We start from the raw sequence: 19537 nt of genomic DNA, 5'->3' as shown, positions 1-19537 counted from the left end.
AGACACCCCATAAAGGGCTGCTTCCTTACTTCCTGCACTCTTGTTTTTGGACACAGTTTTAGACATTAGTCTGAATCATGTACTATCTTGCTTCCTTTTTCTTTGTACAATATATATAGCACAACCTTGTTGTTATGGTAATGCTATTAATCAATACTATCTGAATAAATCTAGTGTGAAGTGGCAAAATAGCAGGACTCCAGCAGCACACCACATGTAGTGTCATTCATCAGAGGGGACAAATGAGCAAAAACTCATGAAAAATCTCAATTACAGCAATAACCCAGGATCTCCTCTGCAATAATTTAGTGAGGACTCAAAATGCTATCCTCACAAGAAAATTAAACCAAACGAGTGCAATTTCCCATTCAACAACTATTTCTTACAGTTACAAGTTGCTTGTTCCTCAGGCAGAAACATCCTCCTGCATCTTCCAAAAGCATGAGTCCCTATCATATCTGAGACTCACAACCCTCTATCAAAAAACAATTTGGAGAAAATAAGCTATCTAATGGCACTACAATTTGGAGAGAAGAGAAATGCTCAAGTAGCAATGAATTTCTACACATGATCAGAAACAAACAAAAGCATTATTACAAATCCATGTAGACCCCCAAGTGATGTTAACAGTATGCACTCAAAGCTATGATATCCCTGGAGAAAGCAACATGATTTTTCCTGTTCTCCTCTAAAATAACAGAAATACGCTGCTACACTAACAGAAACATTCATCTTACTGTCCAGATGTTTACCATATGTTATGCAGCAAAATTCATATTTTACTGTTGTCTTTCATCTGCAATGCAGTCTTCTCTGTCCTCCACCTAACTAACTGGAAAGCCAGGATATTTCTAATAGAGAAGCACAGCTTTCACTTCCCCTCAGAGTGTCAGTTGCCTACCTGAAGCAGGGGCTTGTGTTTTGTCAAAATCCAGCAGCAGATTGTTTCTACCATGTCAAAAAATCAAGTGAAACCATTTATTGAAGCTGATGCCTTCCTGACAAGCCAGGCAAGCTGTGCTCCTTACAAGCTGGATCTAAAAATACATTCTGCTGGACAGGTCAGTGGTCTGTACACTGCATGGCTGTGTACCTGCCTGGTACCACTGGAGTGCCATCAACATTTGCCCTGATCAAAAGGAACACAGAATGCTCAGTCGTCCTTTATGTTTGCTATTAAAAAAAAAAAGAGTAGAGAAGTAACTATGCAAGCTGTTTATTATGTTGATAACAATGCATTATAATAAAAATAATAATGAGCAATCAGGACTCTTTTTCTGCTAAATTTTCCTTTCAAACACTTCCTAAGTCAACTGCACTTAGCAAGGGTTTAACAACAGATAAGTAATGGTGAACTCAAAATGTATTTCTGGGGCCTTTGTTAAAATAACATTTTCTTTGTCGGAACACTTACATTTTGTGTGTGCACATGTACACACATACAGACTGGGTATCTGTATGTGCAGCAATTTGTAGTGGATATCATTGTATCTTCCGCCCCATTACCTAAACTGAGCATATTAAGTTTAAATCAGAACAGTAAAAGGATGTTAAATGAGCAAAGGACAAATGAAAAGGTAGGACTTAGGGGAAAGAAGGACAGTGGGCTAGAAGAACTAAGAGAAGCACAGGCACAGATTGGATACTATGGGAAAACTGGTATTGGAACACACCCTGGGAAGCAGACTTCATTACTCTTTCTCTACCCTGATTGCTGAAGTTCTCTCTCTGGGTTTGATCAGCAAGACATGCATAATTCATATTAAATAAAAAAATCTCAGAGTACTCAAGGCATTTCTGTTTAGTCCTCCTGAGAATTTTAGTTGTAATCACAAACTTGATTTCCCCAAATAACTAGGATTCAATAAACACACATGAGCTAGTCAGTAAGATCTAATATATATTACAATCCATTAGCTGTTTCATCATCATTTTTCTTAACACAAAAAGCACACCAATTCTATTTCTTCTTTTATAATATTTTCCTGTTGCACAAGGCCCAGAACATAAGTCCTGCTCTGTAAGTGAGACTTCAGGGCACTTCTAACAAAAGAATACAAAATATTTTCATACCTAATTTGAACAAGTTTTAATATTAATGTCACTAAATACACAACCAGAATTTTCCCTACAACAACACCCACTTAGAGAGAAATCAACTAAAATCTAGTCAGTATTATCAAGTTGTATTTGTGTTTATATCTTATCTACTTGGAGTAATTATTTACTTCTCACACAAAGACTATCTGATCAGCCACCTAGCAGCAATCTCACATACACAGGTTGCAACTCCAGAGCCAAAGCATCATCATAAATACAATAGTGCAGAAAAAAACTTCATTTTTATATCTTTATGCTACCACTACTCTGCTTGTGATTAAGACAAATAAATAAATATGTATACACAGAGATGTATTTATAGAAATAAAATATGTTAGGGGCACTTCTCATTTCTAAAAACAAACATGTAAGGTAAAAACATAAATGCAAGGCATTCTTGTTAAGTTTACCTTTACCACGTTATACCTTACCAACAATGGCTTCATAGGACTTGCATGACCATATGCAATCCTAATCCACTTGTGTCCAAAACAAATAGTGCACAAAGAAGTCAGGACTAAATTCTAAATGGAATGTTTCATCCTAGGCTTTTCACTGTTAATATCACTACAGTGAAATCTATTGGCAGCAAGCAGGAAAACTTACTTTGGAGGATGCTCCAATTTTATTTCACTTTCAGAACTATTTTCAGATGCATATGGAACTTGAAAAATTCAATGGCTGCATTTTAACCATGCAAATCACAGAACTGGAAGTTGTTTCAATCACATGTATGTATATAAGCATCCATGACCTAACACAAAACCTGTATGTTATACCTGAGTGCATTCACAGTTTCACAGAGTACATTCTGTCTAATGATATAAAATCTCATTAGGATTTTAGGCATACTTCTACCCAGCAAACAAAATCTGAGAGAACTACAGAGCTACCAAATCTGGTTTAGAGTGAGAAAAGAACAGAGCACTTTGCATTACTGAACAATTTTTTCTAAGACAGTTACTGGGATATCCACTCTGGGACATAAGGATATGTGATACAGTGAAGCAATAAAGATCAGAAAGTTTATGTGGTGAGGAAGAGTGGGACTGACCCTAATGTGCACCAAACCTCATTAGATTGCAATAAGCTTACAAATCTACAAGCAGTTACTTTTAGATCCCTTCCGAGTGAAACAGATGCAGACTTGAATCAATAGAAAAGTAGAACATAGATACTGTGTCTTGGAAGTTAGCTTCAGTTGGCCGACATTCACCTGCTAAACTCAGAATATTTACACATAATACTGGCCCCCATAACCACAAGTGTAAATGTACTAGAAGTGTAATTTAGCTACTTTCTGTTTACATTATATTCTTCTACAAATTAAACTCCTGTCAATACACAATTATTACAGGCTTACCACTGTGCCTAGAAACTGAATGCTGGTCTCTCCAGAGGCATTCCGAGAAATCCGCTGAAAAACACAAATGTAAGAATTTATTAAAGCAACTCAAATTTGTAACCATTCCATTTTCTTTGTCACATCATTGTAAGTAATCAAAAATAATTTAATACATAAATCTATACATTAACCAGATAAAATAATTTCCTTCAACAGGAGTACTAGAAGTCTAAATCATACTTCATCTCAGATTTTGGTTTTAGTTCAGTCAACTCAATAAAATTTATTTTTGAAGGACAATGAAGGCAAAGATGGCCAAGTACAACACAGAGCAACCTTGTACTCGAATGTCATGAATAATGAGGCTTCTGCCATCTCGGTGATTCTGTATTCCTGTTACTCACATTTAGTATTATCTTCCTTCTCTCCTAATGAGAGACATTTTAATCTCTCTTTAAAATGCAAACCTCCAATCATGCTACTTTGAAAACAGAAAAAAAAATGACCTTATGAAATGTCTGGTCACCTACTGTGGTTCAGGAGTTGATTGAAGTTATTAAAGAGTCTTCAAATATTACATTGTCAGTAAGTCACAAGACAATGCAAGAAAAAATATATTACTGGTTTCACACAGTATTAAGCATAATTTAAATATGCAAGATGTATAAATAATTCTTTCTTCCTGTGAATCGTTTTCTCCTTCAGTGTCAAAACGTTTTTCTCACATTTCATTCCTGCTATCTAAGCTATGGCCCACACAGGTCCCAACTGAAGGAACACAGCCCTCATTTTACACAAAGAGCACACAGCCCTTTTACACAATGCCAAGTGTACATAAAAGTACTGAAGCACAGATCTGAGAAGATGAGTATTATTGCAAGGAACTGCACAGAAGCCTTCAGCATTTTAAAGACAAAAAATCATAAGAGCAGGGCTACAAATAATCTCCCAGCAGAATCAAAACACACCAGTGTCACTCCCAAATGATGTGTTTCTAACTCATTCTCAAAATCTTTCAATTGCAAAAATATCACAGCCTCCCCCTGGGCAATTTATCCCACTGTTCTGCATCTTTACCATTAGGAAGTTTTTCCTAATATTTGATTACAATAACCCTTACTTCAAACGGTATTACTCATATTAATTCTCATTTGTTTCACTACACACAGGAAACAGAGATTATTCCCTTCCCTTCTACAGCTACCTCCAGGTATGTGAAGAGCCCTAATCATGGCTCCCCTAAGTCTTGTCTTGTCTAGACCAAATGAGAAAGTGCTGCACCACAATAGCTAGATACTCCCCAAAACAATTTTAATAGCAATAAATTAAATCCTAATCCCTTTTCACTAATGGTGCATGTTCCTCAGCCACACTTTATGAAGTAATAATTACTACAGCCCAAACATGCTTATTTTTTGACTTAACAGGTCACACACTGACATTGCAATCTGTACAATCATATGAAAACAAAGGGTGATGTGCCAGAGCCTGACATATTTCAACAATAATGATTAATGGAATGGAAAATATGGGAAATAAAATTTCATACAAAACCTGACGTTTACTTTTATAAAGGAAACAGGAATATACACTTTTCCCACAGTCTAGGATAAACACAATCAGGTTTTGGAAACCACAAAGAAGAACAAAGTACCGGCTGCCTACAATGAATGAACCACATGCCAAAACAAACAAGTCCCAACCACTTGATAAGCTGTCAGAAAATGGCAAGCCGAAAAAAATTAAAGGATTTAATTTCTTTTTTTCCTGGAATGCCCTCCACCCTCGTTAGAGTTCTGTCACTTATTGTGCTACCCTTTTTGTCCGCTTTCAAGGGTCATTAGAGACCTTTTCATGTCCTAATAAAAATTCCATTTTTTTGGCTAATCTCCCTGTCACACAGAAAAACACAACTTAAAAAACAAAACAAAATGAAAAATAGAGGCCCTTTTGTCATTTTCTTTAAAGGCTTTCAGAGTAAAGGCAGGTATCTTGACAACTTGACTTACTTTTCACAACTGAAAAGCAAATCATTAAAGTACTTCCTCACACAGATTTTCTTTACTTGTAGCCAAATAAGCTAGCATAGCAAAAACCAAGCCCTTCCAAAACTAATTTAATAACCACTTTAATGAAGCCAAATAAATATGTATATAAAGAAGGCACCTTCTACAGCCTCAGCTTCAAGTCAAGACAAAGATATCAGCAGCATTTTTCCTGCCCTGACACTATTGGAGCGCACTGGTATCACTCTACAGCAGTTTCCCACTGCTACTGTTTGCTGTGTCCAAAAAGGCATTTCATTCACTGTCAATTGCATTTAAAGTCTGTATAAGCACTAAAATCCATCTCTTAAATCAACATCTGGGGAGACAAGGGTGGGGGGAGAATAATGGGGAAAGTGAAGAAAATAGTTAAGAAACAGAAGGGAAAAAGAAATGTAAAAAACAAAGAATAAAGAAAGATAGAGAAATTTTCCAAGTCACAAAACATATGTTACAACAAAACAAAAAGAGAACTGCCAGGCTTTGAGAACTGTGTTACAAAAGAAGTCAGAACATTATCATAATTAATATTTCAAATTACAGTAAATAAATTTCAGCTATTAGATGTGATTAGATTTTTCTGAAAAGAGTTATTTCTGTTCCACTGGCAGGCTTGTGTTTCTGGGATTTGTAAATGCAATTGATGTTTTCAAGAAAATGAAAGGACATGGTTAACAATCATTCTTTTATTTCTCACCTCTTTAGAAAAAGGACCAGTCTCCAGTTTCTCTTGTTAAATTAGATATTTACATATTCTATACCTCATAATAGATGGTTTCATATTGCATGTGATAGCAGGAAAGTAATCAATTAGAGGTAACAATAGAGAATAGCTAATTATATGCATTGTCATTGGTCTCTTAATAAATTGCAAATTATTTGCTAGGAGGTTTACAGCAAAAAGGCAAGGGAAATTTATCATTTGTTCAAAGACAAAACACCCCCGTGTGTTTACCTGCCAATACAGTAAAATTACATTGTTGACATAAATTATGCTATCTTAGATATAAACAATTTCTTTTCTGGTTGATTCAATGCGCAGAGCTTCAGACTAATTTAATTATTATCATGTGAGTTAAAAGTATATTTTTCTTTCCTTATGAGAAACTAACAAGCTAACTCAAATGTGAAAAAAAATCACAACTTCAAAAAATCCATCTGCAGTCTCAAAGCTGTCAAATGGGTGTGAGTGTTACATAAATATTATATGTATTTTTACACACACAGGTTACAGTATGCTATACTGCATATGCTATGTATATACAAACAAAATGCTTCTGCACACATGTAAAAATAGAAAAGTGTATACAATCATACAAAATGTGTTTGAGTCTCCTCCTCCATCTTGTGTATGCTATACCACAGTCATTTCATAAATAATCACTTTAATCTGTAAATCCCAGTAAGTTACAAAAGGGTAGTGTGATATGACTTTAAATTCTTCTGCTTTGCCATAGAAAATTGTTTCCACTTAGTTGGGTATCAATGATGTATTAATTTTAAGATGCAGTAGGGTTACAATCAGCTTTGCATTAAGCCTGCAATGGATGAGAACTAGCAGATAAAAATGATAACAACCTTTACATGAAGAGGGATAAAGCAGCTCAAGAAAACATTATATATATATATATATATATATATATTTTACTGAAAGAAATTCTTAACTGACATTATTAGACAACAACAAGATCTTAGAATATTTTCCACAAATCTTCTGGTCTCTAAGACTCTCCAAGCTACTAGAAGGCAGCAGCTGCAGAGAAGGTACAATACAAAAGCAAAGAAACTCCAACAGACCAAAAGCAATTTTTTTTTTTTTTTTTGCTTTGCTTACAAATGAAAAAGCAATGATACCCCTAAACTCAGAATTAATTTGAACTGGCAAAGGCAATCAGATAAATGGATACACAACCTTCTCAAATACAATTATCTTAAACTTTTTTTGGCTGAAAGTAAAAGCAAAGTAAAAGGTAAAGTAAAAGTTTTTATTTGCTGAAAGTAAAAACTGGAGATCATTTGTTTTTTTCTGGAGACAAAAAACACAGATTGTCACTCAGCCAATGTTTTTTGCAATTTTTTCAAGCTATGGCATGACTATATTCCCAGATGAAAAAACATGTAGCAAACTACCAAACCAAACCCAAAATTACAAGCCCAGAAAATTTAATGATAAGCTACAGATAAAATTTTGATCAAAACACTGGTAGTTTCCCAGCATGGTGCTGTTTTTCAGAATGCAGAATTTCCCGCAGCTCAGTTCCTATTGCTTCATTTCAACTGCTCACTAAAAAAAATTCTGAATATCTTTTACCAGAAATTTCAAATGGAGGGTGCTGTCTTTTGGTGAGTACTTATAAATTCTCGAAAATTCCACCTAACGAAACACAGGCCAGAATCATCCCCAGACAGGTTTAATTAAAAAAGAAATTATTCCCACCATAGGGAAGTCAGGGGAAGAAAATACACAGTAATTTACCTTGTAAAATTGTAACAGATTCATTTGCTAGTACCTAATCTGTGAGATTTTGTGTACATGAGAGTGCTTGGACATGTGGAAAGCTCCATCTTCCACCCATGTCACTCCAACCTGTGGAGTCCCATGGTTGGGTCAGAAAGGAGGAAAAAGCTGCAGAAGTAGCTGTGAAATTTTTAAGTCATCCTCTCAACAAAAAAGGGTGATTGATTTGACCTTACCAGTCTCATTTTCCCTCTCCTTCTAGCAAGCAGAACTTCATTTCAGCACTGCCTTTGCACTGTGCAAAATCCCAGTGGAGGGATGCAATCCCAGACTAGCAATGTGACCAGGATTTGTAGTATGCTGCAGTCTGTCTGTATTGCACTGTACATTCAGACTTGTTCACCCTCACAAGCCTTTCCACTTTGGGAATCACCCCAGCTTTTCACAATTTAACATTCTGCACTGCTGGTGCCATCATTGTCTCCCCCTAGAGCATTAAACTACAGATGGGAAGTTAGCCTGATTTTGTGCACTGCTCTACCCTCAGCCATTACCAGCCTCAGTTCACACTTTACAGTAAAAGCAGCCTCAGTGAGTTGTTCTTCCTCAGGGCATGTCCACATTTCCCAGGTTCTTACAAGGGCAGCAGTCAGCCAGTGGGGAACGAGATGATCAAGTGCTGTATGTGAAGGGTTTTGATTGTGAAAGATGTCTGAGATGTTAGTGGCACTGTGCTGAAGCAGCCTTTCCCACTAAAAGAGATCCTGCCAGAATGCTGAAATACTGGCCTCCCCTGGCACCTGTTGCAAGCTACCTCAGTCCTTAAATGGAACCTGTTCCCAAACAGTACAAATATAGATGTTAAATACAGGGTGAGGGGCTTACAGGGCATCAGTCCCCACAGATAATTGTGCAGGTGCAGTTTCTAAGAGGCTGAGGCATCGTATCACTACTTTTTAGGAGTTCTCTTAATGCCCGGCATTTAATTGCAGTAGAGGACTTGGAAATTTCTGTCCTCCCATAAACAGAAAAATAGAAACACAAATCCTTCCCAATACCTCTTTATGGGATATCCAATGTGACTGTTACTTGTCACTTCTTTTTGCAAAGTTTTTTTTAAATACTAAAACCAGTGCAGGCATGCTATTACATATACAGAGAGTGCCTTGTAAGTATGCTCATGTGTTTCTTTAATCCTTGAGATTGGTAGGTGTTACAAAGAAGTAGATAACAAATTTTAGAACTAACAAAAAAGAAACAATCAAAACAAAACAAACAAAAAACCACATAATCCCACCCCCACCAAAAATCAACCAAAAAAAGCCTCCACAGGAAATATTGTTTATTCAATATTAGTAAAGAATTAATCTAAAGGACATTTACTTCAAGCTGAGATTTACAAAAATACAATAATTAGGCATTTAGTCTTCTCTAAATTCTAGTCTTCTTCTAAATTTTTGCTCTTACTACATTAAATCACAATGTGACTAGAACTTGTGGAAGCTTTACCCTTGTTTTGGCATGCCATGACTCATCCTGCTCCTATAAGGGGGGGAATCATGCAGTCAAAATGCTGCCATATGATTCTAGATCTGATAATGTCTGTGACTGCCTTGAGAAAAATTCCTGACAGGATATATAGTCCTTTCTCACTCTTATGCCCCTCCTCCTCCTTCCCCTTTGCTCTCTGAATGTGTTACCATGTTCAAGAGAACCACTTCTCATCTCTTTCAGGGTTTAGATATCATAAAACTATGAGTCTGTCAGCAACTGAACACAATGCTTTGTTCCTTGGACATACAGAGAATCCTTATAGTTATTCATCCTAATATTGTCTTGAAAATGGATAGCTCCAAGAGGAAAAATATAGGGCATAAGATACCATGACAACTAATGTTATTTGATTAACATCTTAAGTAAGACAGGGATTGATTTAACCTATCAGTTGACCACTCATTTCCTTCCTGAATGAAAAAAAGAAAATGTATTCATTTTTATTAAAGAATTGGTAAAGGTAGTGGTATGTGCTTTTAGTTCCTCTGCTGTAGTTTCCCTTTAATTTTCCCCTTCCCTTCACATATTCTCCACCTGAACCACGGACAAGAAATTTGTACCAGATTTGGCTGGGTTAGTCATAACTGGAAAAGGCTGAAAAAAAACCAACAGGGAGTGAGCTACAGGTTAATCAATGTGGGCCATCAGGAATTCAGTGCTGGGGCTCACACTGGCTCTTCTCTACCCAAAAGTACAGCTATGTGGGTACAGGATAACCAAATGTCTGCAGATCATTCTGAGTCCCTCTTCTGGAGACAACCTAGCAAGAGTAATTTTGAAGTCATGGTTAAAGGACAACTGCAGAGTATGTGCAGTAATTGCACAGCACAAAAAAATGGACTGTCAAGCAGTCATGAACACTGCTCACTAAACCTTCACAAGATAATTTTCAGGGGCTAAGAAACTGAATGTTCTGAGGTAATAGTACTTTGGATTGAAAACCTATATAATGTATCATATCATTATCACAGATTACATCTGAGATCTCAAAACAGCAAAATGAAAAAAAGGTAATTTTTCTTACAAAAGTAAAAAAATTACACATCTGAAAAAACTCTCTAAAGAGTTGTAGGAAATGAATACTTGGGCAAAAGCTTTGTTCTCCTGTCAGGCATTTCCCTGGAACAAAGACTTCACAACCTACAGCATTCCCATTTGTTCTGTTATTATAGACCAAAATAATAATCTAAAGAAACATTGTATCAGAGAAGCACTTATATTTGTCATACCCCAGGATGCAGAATATACTACTCCTGCTGCAATTGTTGATGCAATAAATAAATTAAATGAAAAAATAAGTGATGCCACCACTGAATCCCCTTTAACACTAAGTAGAGAAAGCTCCCCTGATAAATCTTCATCTATTTCATTCACAAAAACACTTGAAGCTTGAGACTGATGATTTCAGCTTTACAGGATCATTCTTGTTTAGCAACTCCATTACTCTCTTAATTACACCTTGCTGGGACTGATAAAGACCTCTTTACTGTAGAGTTTGGGACACAGAACAGTTATGCTGGAAGGGAGCGCTGGAAATCAGCTAGTCATATTCCCTGTTCAAAGCAAGACTAATGTCAAAGTGCTACTGAACTGCTCAGGATCCTGTCCAGTTCAGTTCTCACTACATTCTACAGAGCTTCAGTTCATCACACTAATTCTCTGAAAGCCAGGAAACACAAAAAAGGAGGTATCACCAGTGCTAATGTAAAATTGCTTTGCTGAAGGTGTTAAAAGCCACAAAAAGTTTTCCAGGGTCCAGGCAAAATGCCTACACTACCTCTATGGGGTAGAAGGTTTCATAACAGCGAGATAGCAGAGCTGTGTGCCCAACAGTTTGGCAGTGAAAAGGCTGGGTGCATGTGATGGAACTAAGGGTTACAAAAGATGGTGACAAATAGTTCAAACTGAACCACTCTCTGGCTCTGGCTCAGCATCCTTTTGCTACAGGGAATACTCTGCAAGTAAAAGGTATTTAAGGATGAGTTGAGTGTCTGATGGTGGGATCAATGAAGGCACAGCATTCAACAGTCTCAAGCAGTTGTAAAATTTCTCCATGTAGCATTGCCACAGAGTAGCCTCTAAATCTGACTGAGGTCAGCAGTGTTTTTTGAGACCTTGCCCAAACACAGGCAGTTGTTGCTTTGAGGATCTCCTCTTAGACTCATTTTTTTTCTTGAGCAACCTGCTCACCCTGCTGATACCTGGTGTTCCTGCACAGTGTCCCATGCAACCTGACTAGCAAGGACAGAGCTGCAGTTAGGTTCAAGTCCATCTGCTGGACTCCATGGATTCCTCATCTTGAGGTCCCCTTAGATTCTAGTTCCCATGAGGAATAGATGATGTTCAAACTCTATGGAAAAAGACAACTTTTTCCTTCCTTCCACCTGCTCCTCAGCTCATACTGGGAGACAGACGAGGTCACAGACAACTTGTGTGGGCACAGGGCTCACTGAAATACAGCTTACTTGTATATGGGAGGAGAGACAGAGAAGTAAAAATGCTCCCAAAACATGTAAAATTGCCCCAAAATATGCCTGTGGTCTTTCTTCCACCTGTCCTTACTTTTCAAGATACCATATTGAGCCACCATTCTCCCCTCCAGTTTCCACTAGAGTTCTTGTTTTTCTTTTCCACAACTCAAATCAACCCCTACTTTTCCACTCACTCTTCACAGGAATCATTAAGACCCTCATCTATTCATTTATTTTTATCCTAAATATTTCCTAAAAGGTTATAGCATATTCAAATCCTGTTTTGTATACATGAGTATGTTAAACATGCATTTGCAATTAAATAAAACCCAATCCCTTCAAAACTGAGAAAGGTGTATTGCAACTATATTCCTATAGTTCTTTGATTTTCGGCAAAGTCCAAATTCATAATGGCTAGGTGTAAGTCAAATTCTGAGTCACTAACATATTTTGAAACAATGGGAAATACTTCACCAAAATGGGAAACCATTTTGGTGAAGTATTTTTGTACAAGAAAATGTCATTTGCTTGCTGAACAAAATCCTACACTTCAGGATGTGTTAAATTCAGCCTCACCAAATGAGAGGGAGAGTTTAGTCATAATTAGAGAAAATGCTGAGAAACTGGGATTAACTGCAAAACTATTAAAAAAAGCCACAAAAAATTCCCCATGATGAAATCTGAGTACTACAAGAAATGCCATGGGGTCTGCCCACACCCCCATCCCTGGAAACTGTATCTCAGAAGTCTCTTGCTCAAATGATCCCAAGTTTTCACCACTTCGTCCCTTTGTATAGCATCCTATGGATTTCCCAGTAACCCAAAGCAGCACAATGATTTCAGAGCCCTTATGCTGCAGCCACAGGACCTGCATGTACCCCAGGGTTCTGGTCCCACCCTCATCTGGGGACCTGGCCAGGCACTCTGCAGCTCCCATCTGCTGCACACAGATGGGCTTCCTCACACAGGAAACAAAAGCAGGAGGAGGGGGGCTGCCACACATCCTTGCTGTGCCCTGCTATGCCCTAGACAGACTGCGACCAGGGCATATACTCCTCCTCAGGCACTCAGGTCCCATACTCTAAAAAATGTCCTAGAAAATGTGGGTTTTAAACTCAAAGGCTCTTCATAACTCTGCAGCAGCGCTGGTATTCTGCTTTGCTCTAATTCTCATTGAGCCTTTAGCAGAGGAGTAAAAACACAGAAGCATGCTTTACTACTTCTTTTTAAACATGCAACAGATGCAAAAATTTGAATGTCTACACTATAATTACATAAATATATTTCAAACCAAAACATTTTAAAATTATTTATTCCCTGTTTCTGTTTAAGTGCTTTGCTAGATTGTGGCTAGACTGCAGAGTGGAGCCAAAGGTGCATAAATCCAACCTTCAAAGGAATAAAACATTCACAAAGATTGTATTTGGTCAAGCAAATTTAGAAGAATGAAACCAACTATGAAGAAAAATTAGATTGGCTGAAAATTAATAAAGCACAGCTGGAATTATTCGATTCATCCATATTTGTTGCTTAAATGGCTCTAGGGCTAAGTTTTGCAGAAAGAAGATACTTCAAGACTCAGGGGTCAATTGCTTTTGGAGACAAATTGACCTACAGGAATACACTTGTCTAATTTGGTTCTTGCAGTGGGGCAAGTCTACGAAATATATAACCAAAAAACCAATTTTGATTCCAGTGAGCGACTATCAGAGGTCAAGTTTAAGGTTCCCATAAATTTACATATATACACTAAAAGATTAATAACTTCTCAAGCTACTGAGTTTCTTTGCTAAAAGCAAAGGCAGATAAAATCTGAGAAGGAAACAACATATGTGCTTATTCCACCTTCTGTTGGCTGGATACCATGCAGTCAGCTCACTGCATGTTGCTGTGGCTAGATCTGCAGTATTTCATGGTCATACTCAGGGAGTGCAAGTACCACTGCTGCTGGCTCAGCTCCAGAAGAAAGCTTCCTCAGATCATATGATCACTAATTTTCAAACTAATTTTATGTGCAAATTCAACTCTTATTAGCTAAATGGTGTTACTACTGTTAGTTATATATCCAGTCATATAATAATATAGTTTGCAATGAGGTCTCGTGAACACAGTTATCCACTCTAACGATAATGCTTTTCACCTAGGCAGGTTTTATAGATTCATACACTGGTATTTTTTCCTGTTCAGAATCAGGAATGTACTTAATTAAATGGCACCAAAATGGGCCAGTATTAAAATATTAAAAAAAGAAAAACACACCTAAAAATAGAAAATTGGTTTAGATATACACACACCAAAAACACACCTAAAAATAGAAAATTATTTTAGATATACACACTCCTTGAAGCTTGCATAAACCTCCCAAGAAATCTACAGAACTTAAGCCCAGAATTTACTTGGGAACATAATGAAAATTTCACTCTCAGGCAATACTGACTTTGAACTCTAAGTAAGTAACGTGGAGTGCATCCAGAGCTCTAGTGGAGTGAATTTGTCTCACAGTAAAAACATTCTGCTGTTTGTACAACATCACATCAATTTTGTGATGCAGCAGGTTTAGACCCCACGTTTCAGTATTATTTGTATGCCCAAAGAGGCTTTGGTGAGATTACCTGTATGGTCCTCTGAGTGCCATCAATGGTGACAGACAACAAGGGTGAAGCCAGGTTCCACTCGCTGGTCACATTTAGTTTCATCCCATCAACTTCCACCTGTTGTGACACCAAACAAGGCTGTTACTATTGAAGACAGACAGAAAACTGATCTCAAGTTCATTACTGCATACAAAGCAGCAACCATTTTAAAACAGATGGCTCCCAAACAACCTGTCATGTTTACTGCTTCTGCCATAAAAGACAGGGTCCAACAACAGAGTCTTCCAGCTATCTCTGGGGAGAGGTGAAGGACCTGTGAACAGCTGCCTCTGAGTAGCAAGGTTTCAAGTGATTTCCAGCAAGTAACAAACAGCCATCCAACTTTTAAACCTATCTGGACATGCTACATTTACTGCAATTAGACAAGTAATGCATATAAATTCCAGTGACACCTTGCAACCCACACAACAGGGCTTGCATATAATATTCTCTCCAAGGACCAAGGAAGAACTTTTCCTATGATTCTAATGAAGGGCTTTGCATTGTTATCTTAATTAATATGAGGCGGTAATTAATTCTTCGTCGTTTTGCCTCAAAGTCTAGAAAAACCTTGCAAATTCTGACATGTTTCTTTTCAATATACAGGTGATCAGAGAAATACAATTTCTGACTTGAATGCCAATATGCTTATCCAGAAAGTGGGTTTTATTTTAAATCATACCATATTCATTATGCAAAAATATTTCTAGGTGAAGAGCAAAAATTCTGGGTTCTGAAAAAAGTGTAGATCAGTGCAGCTGTAATAACACTTCTATCATTCTTTCGTTGTATTATAGTGTTTAAAAACACACATCACACATTCAACACTATAACAGCCTCAGAGAAAAAGATGGTTATGAAAAAAATTATTACATATGGACTAATGTAATTGGTAGTTAATATTTATGGCATATTTTGAACAGTCATCATACTATTGAAGGTAGGTAGCTATTTACTATATTGCATACATTCTCAATAAACTAGAAAAAAATTTCAATGCATTTAGAATAAAAGCTTTGCACACCTTTTGCAAAATAGAACTTATAAAGCCTATTCTTTTAGGTCTCAGACTTATATTATTTGATCTAATAATAATAAGCAGCATCTTTAAAGAAATCCGTAATAGCCAAGTGCAGAGGAACAGTGTGTAATTTGATAAATTTATTTCAGTTAAGAGGAAAAAGTTCTGGCTTAAAAAACACTCTAATTTTATAGACTTTAGTTTAGAACACAAAGTTTGCCTTAGTGATACAATCTATGCAATTTCCATGGGCTTAGACTATAAATAAAGTTACATGTAAAGAGCAAGAAGAAAAACAAGTCATTTATAATGGTTCACCAATAGGCCAGATTAGCTGGCATGCTTCAGGTACTTTACACTGCTCCAGTGATGCAAACCAGCCACAAACATGGCTTGAGTTAAGCCAGACCTACAGCTGGTTTGCATTTCCAGAGCACTGCAGAGCAGCTGGAACCTCTGGTGAACCCAGACTGCTCTCAGCAAATGCATATCAGCAAATACTTTCTTTTTTGAGAACAGGAGAAAAATCTCAAAAAGACTTTTCCAAATGGAGAAAAGCAAATCCAGTGCTCTGTCTCAACCCTCTGTGATTACAAACTGAACTTTGGCAATTATTTAAATTCTTCAAATGTCGCTATTGTAGAAAGACTGTCTTCACTGGAGTCTGGATCAGAAAACATCATTTACCATGTGTCTCCAGGGATAGAAGTGAGACACCATCAAAGCAGACCAGGCTACTGGTCACCAAAAAATCTTTCAAGTATACACCATACTGCTTGTGGCAGTGTAGGATTTACATGCAGCCTCAGAGAAAATCTACAGTTCTAGCAAAGGGTGTTCCAGGGGCAGGATGCAAGTCAATACCTCCACAACAAACTCAGTCTAATCATTAGCTCTTTTGTCACTGTACAGATGAGCAAAAGAGAAGTAAACCTCTTTGTCACAGTGGTAAAGGACCTGTCCAAAATCCCTCACAAGGATCTATATAAGTCTCTCCGTTCTTGATTCTCGATTACATTAATATCAATACATTTCTGGTGGAAACCACCCTGAAAGGAGAGAGCAAGCAGATGCTAAGTCTAAACAAACCATGGCACACCAGGCTGTTTATGTGCAATAGAGAAACCAGCAGATAATACATTGCCACTATTATGGTTTCTCTATTCAAGAAAGAACAGAGGGTCAGAGGAAGGGTTATATGAACTAATGCTTATCCCATAAACTGCAGCAGACTTCTCACAGAATGGAGCTACAGGGTCTTAGCTGCCTTCACCTGCAACTCACCATGATATGTGCAACTGAGGAAGATCACAGAAATCACAGAATATTCCCAGTTGGAAGGTTCCACAAGGATGATTGAGTTCCACTCTTAAATTAATGGTCTATACACGGATAGACTCCACCACCTTTGCATTATTAGCACCATGTGTAACCAACTGATGATGTGAAGCCAAGAGAAACACAAGGAAATTTCAGTGCCTATGCTCCAATAGATAGGATGACAAAGATAGGACATGAAGATATCAGAGAAAATGAACAAGGATTGAGGATAAGATATTTACTGTGTAGTGATCATGTTACTTTTACTGCAAATGAGGGAAAAGGCAGGGGTGGAGGGGAAGATGGGACACAGTGTGCCAAAAGCAGATGGGGATTGAAATCAAACCAATACTTTATCTAATAGAGCAAACCTTCTTTCTGCAGCTCAACAGCCAACAGCTTAGCAAGGCTAGCAAGTAGAAACAGGGGAAGAGAGAAGATGGTAGAAGAACTTGTCAGAAGTTTCCATTTGCTTTCATTCCAGCTTTAGCAAGGGGTATCGTAACTGAACATAATAAATACTGCAATAAAACCAGGACCTTTTTGCTTTAGGATTGGGGGTGAGGGTTCAGGGTGCGAAGGGGGACATGGGGATTAACATTAACAATATAATTAACATTATATTGACTACTTCCCATCTTACTTTGTTTCTTTGCTCCTAAGACAGGCAAGAACAAATCACCATTCAATGGATGCTAATACTTGAACTGCAGGGAGAAGATCCCAGTCAATTCACTCCTGCAGTGGGTCACATTGTGCTTTACACCATACCTACATAGTGTAGCTTTATTCGTAACTACTCAGTTCCAAGTATACACATATGTGTCTGTGCATCTACAGTAACTACGCTTGCATTGCTGCACTACACCCACGCGACATAGTGGTGGTGAATTATCCCTTTTTTTAAAGGTTTGTTTGTCCCTATGTGAGGACATAAAAGATAAAAGCAGCCACAGTCCTTCATAATTATTTCCAATTCAAAAGCTACTGTAAATGAGCTCTCAGAAAGAAGAGTGACAAGTCCAAGGCACAATGCTAGAAAAAGGTCAACAGCTTACCCCACTGTCACAACTTTGCAGACTTTCGCTGGCATGCACCTGAACTACACAAGTAGCAGCCCCTTCACCTCTTGTGGAGTGAGTTCCTGATGTTCAGCATGATATGTACCAGCTAACCAATAGTGCAAAGAGCTGCAAAGCATAATCTGCATTCAGTTTCTTTTAGAGAACATAATTTGGCATTCTGTGTGCATGTCAGGCAATTAAAGAAGGCAGCACAAGCCTGAGTGTTATAGCCCAGTTAATTTACTAATGCAAAGTCTCACGTACATCTGGCACATGTCACTTCTTTTCTCCTGGAATTGAAGGTGGTTTTCCAGGAGACTAGAGGGCAGCTAAAGCATTTGTTTCCTGCCTGGTCCTTCAAAACATTATGCCTCAAGTTTCTCATGCCAGCCTTGAGTCTGACTAACTTAAGTCCGCTGATTTAATCCCATGGTTTCAATTCTGCCTCTCAGCACGGCGTTTAACTCGAGAGCCCCAGCCCTAATGGCTTGGCTATGCCACCCGTAGCCATAGGACTTACAGCCCTTAATTCTACCTCTTGCTGTAATGGAAGTGATGGCATTCTCTAATCAATCAGATCTAGAAAATGAAAAATCACACTCTGCAGACCCGCCTTGCTGAAGTCTTTCTCTGATCAAGACAGCTGCCCATGAAGATGCACTTTTCAGGTAAACAGACTTTACTCTTCACAGGATATACATAAATATTCACTGTCATAGCCTTCACTCCCTTCAACTGCTATTAATCTAAGGGACATCCACTGGTCAGCAAGGGCTCTACAAAGTGAACCTTTAAATCGTTCCTGCAAGGAAGGAACAATAACAGCAAGCATAACTCTTGTAAAAATAAGGTTATATGTTTGAGGACTCTGTTCAAACCTACATAAAGCTCTCCTCTTCTGTGGAAAAGCAACTGTCTCAAGCAGAAGATTCCTTACCTCCATCACTGCTAACCACATCATCCATGCCAAAACAGCAAGGAGATTCTTTACATTTTTATAAATCAGGTAAAGGATAGGCATTGCTTCTTGTGCAGAAGAGGGAGTGACCAGAGAGCTGGTAGCAGTGTGGCAATAGAAGGTCCAGCCATAGGCAGCAGTATTCAGTAACAGTTTGAACTTTGGCTTAGTCTGAGGTCATGGTTACTGTGACCTCAGACTAAGCCAAATTGAGATGGACAAAACAGGTTTTGGTTCTCAGTTTTCACAAAATGCATGAAATTCTCATCTAATCTACCGTCCATCCAACAGAGAAGCACATGGGAATGGAAAAGGCAAGTGAAAACTGTCCTCTTTCAAAGCCTACCTTTTGCAGTCCCATGCAATCTCAAGAACATGAGGAAAGTCTATGGGGCTGATGAGCCCAAGACTTCCTTTAGAAGCATGATGCATGAAACCCCAGGCATTTTGTAAAACATTTTGCTAGTTTTTAATGTAAAAAAAAAAATCACAGTTAGCAGAAGAGTTCAAACACTATCTTGCATCTATATATTCTCACAGCAAATAATCACAACACACTTCTTTATCA

At 37.8% G+C, this 19537-nt stretch overlaps 1 protein-coding gene across 3 annotated transcripts in view; it reads right to left on the bottom strand.

Annotated features, from left to right (window-relative positions):
• The window catches only part of PCCA (propionyl-CoA carboxylase subunit alpha), a 274953-nt gene that overhangs the window by 55019 nt on the left and 200397 nt on the right, over positions 1 to 19537 (bottom strand). For all 3 annotated transcript variants that reach the window (XM_058821827.1, XM_058821835.1, XM_058821843.1), the window contains 2 exons: positions 14586 to 14684; positions 3464 to 3517 (listed from right to left, as the gene is read on the bottom strand). In XM_058821827.1, coding sequence (XP_058677810.1) covers positions 3464 to 3517; positions 14586 to 14684 — 153 coding nt within the window. The remainder of the gene's footprint in view (positions 1 to 3463; positions 3518 to 14585; positions 14685 to 19537) is intronic.

Source organism: Ammospiza caudacuta, chromosome 2 (assembly GCF_027887145.1).
Source record: "Ammospiza caudacuta isolate bAmmCau1 chromosome 2, bAmmCau1.pri, whole genome shotgun sequence".
NCBI lineage: Eukaryota > Metazoa > Chordata > Aves > Passeriformes > Passerellidae > Ammospiza > Ammospiza caudacuta.
The sequence above is the reverse complement of the archived record's forward strand: the minus strand, read 5'-3'. Positions and strand labels throughout refer to the sequence as shown.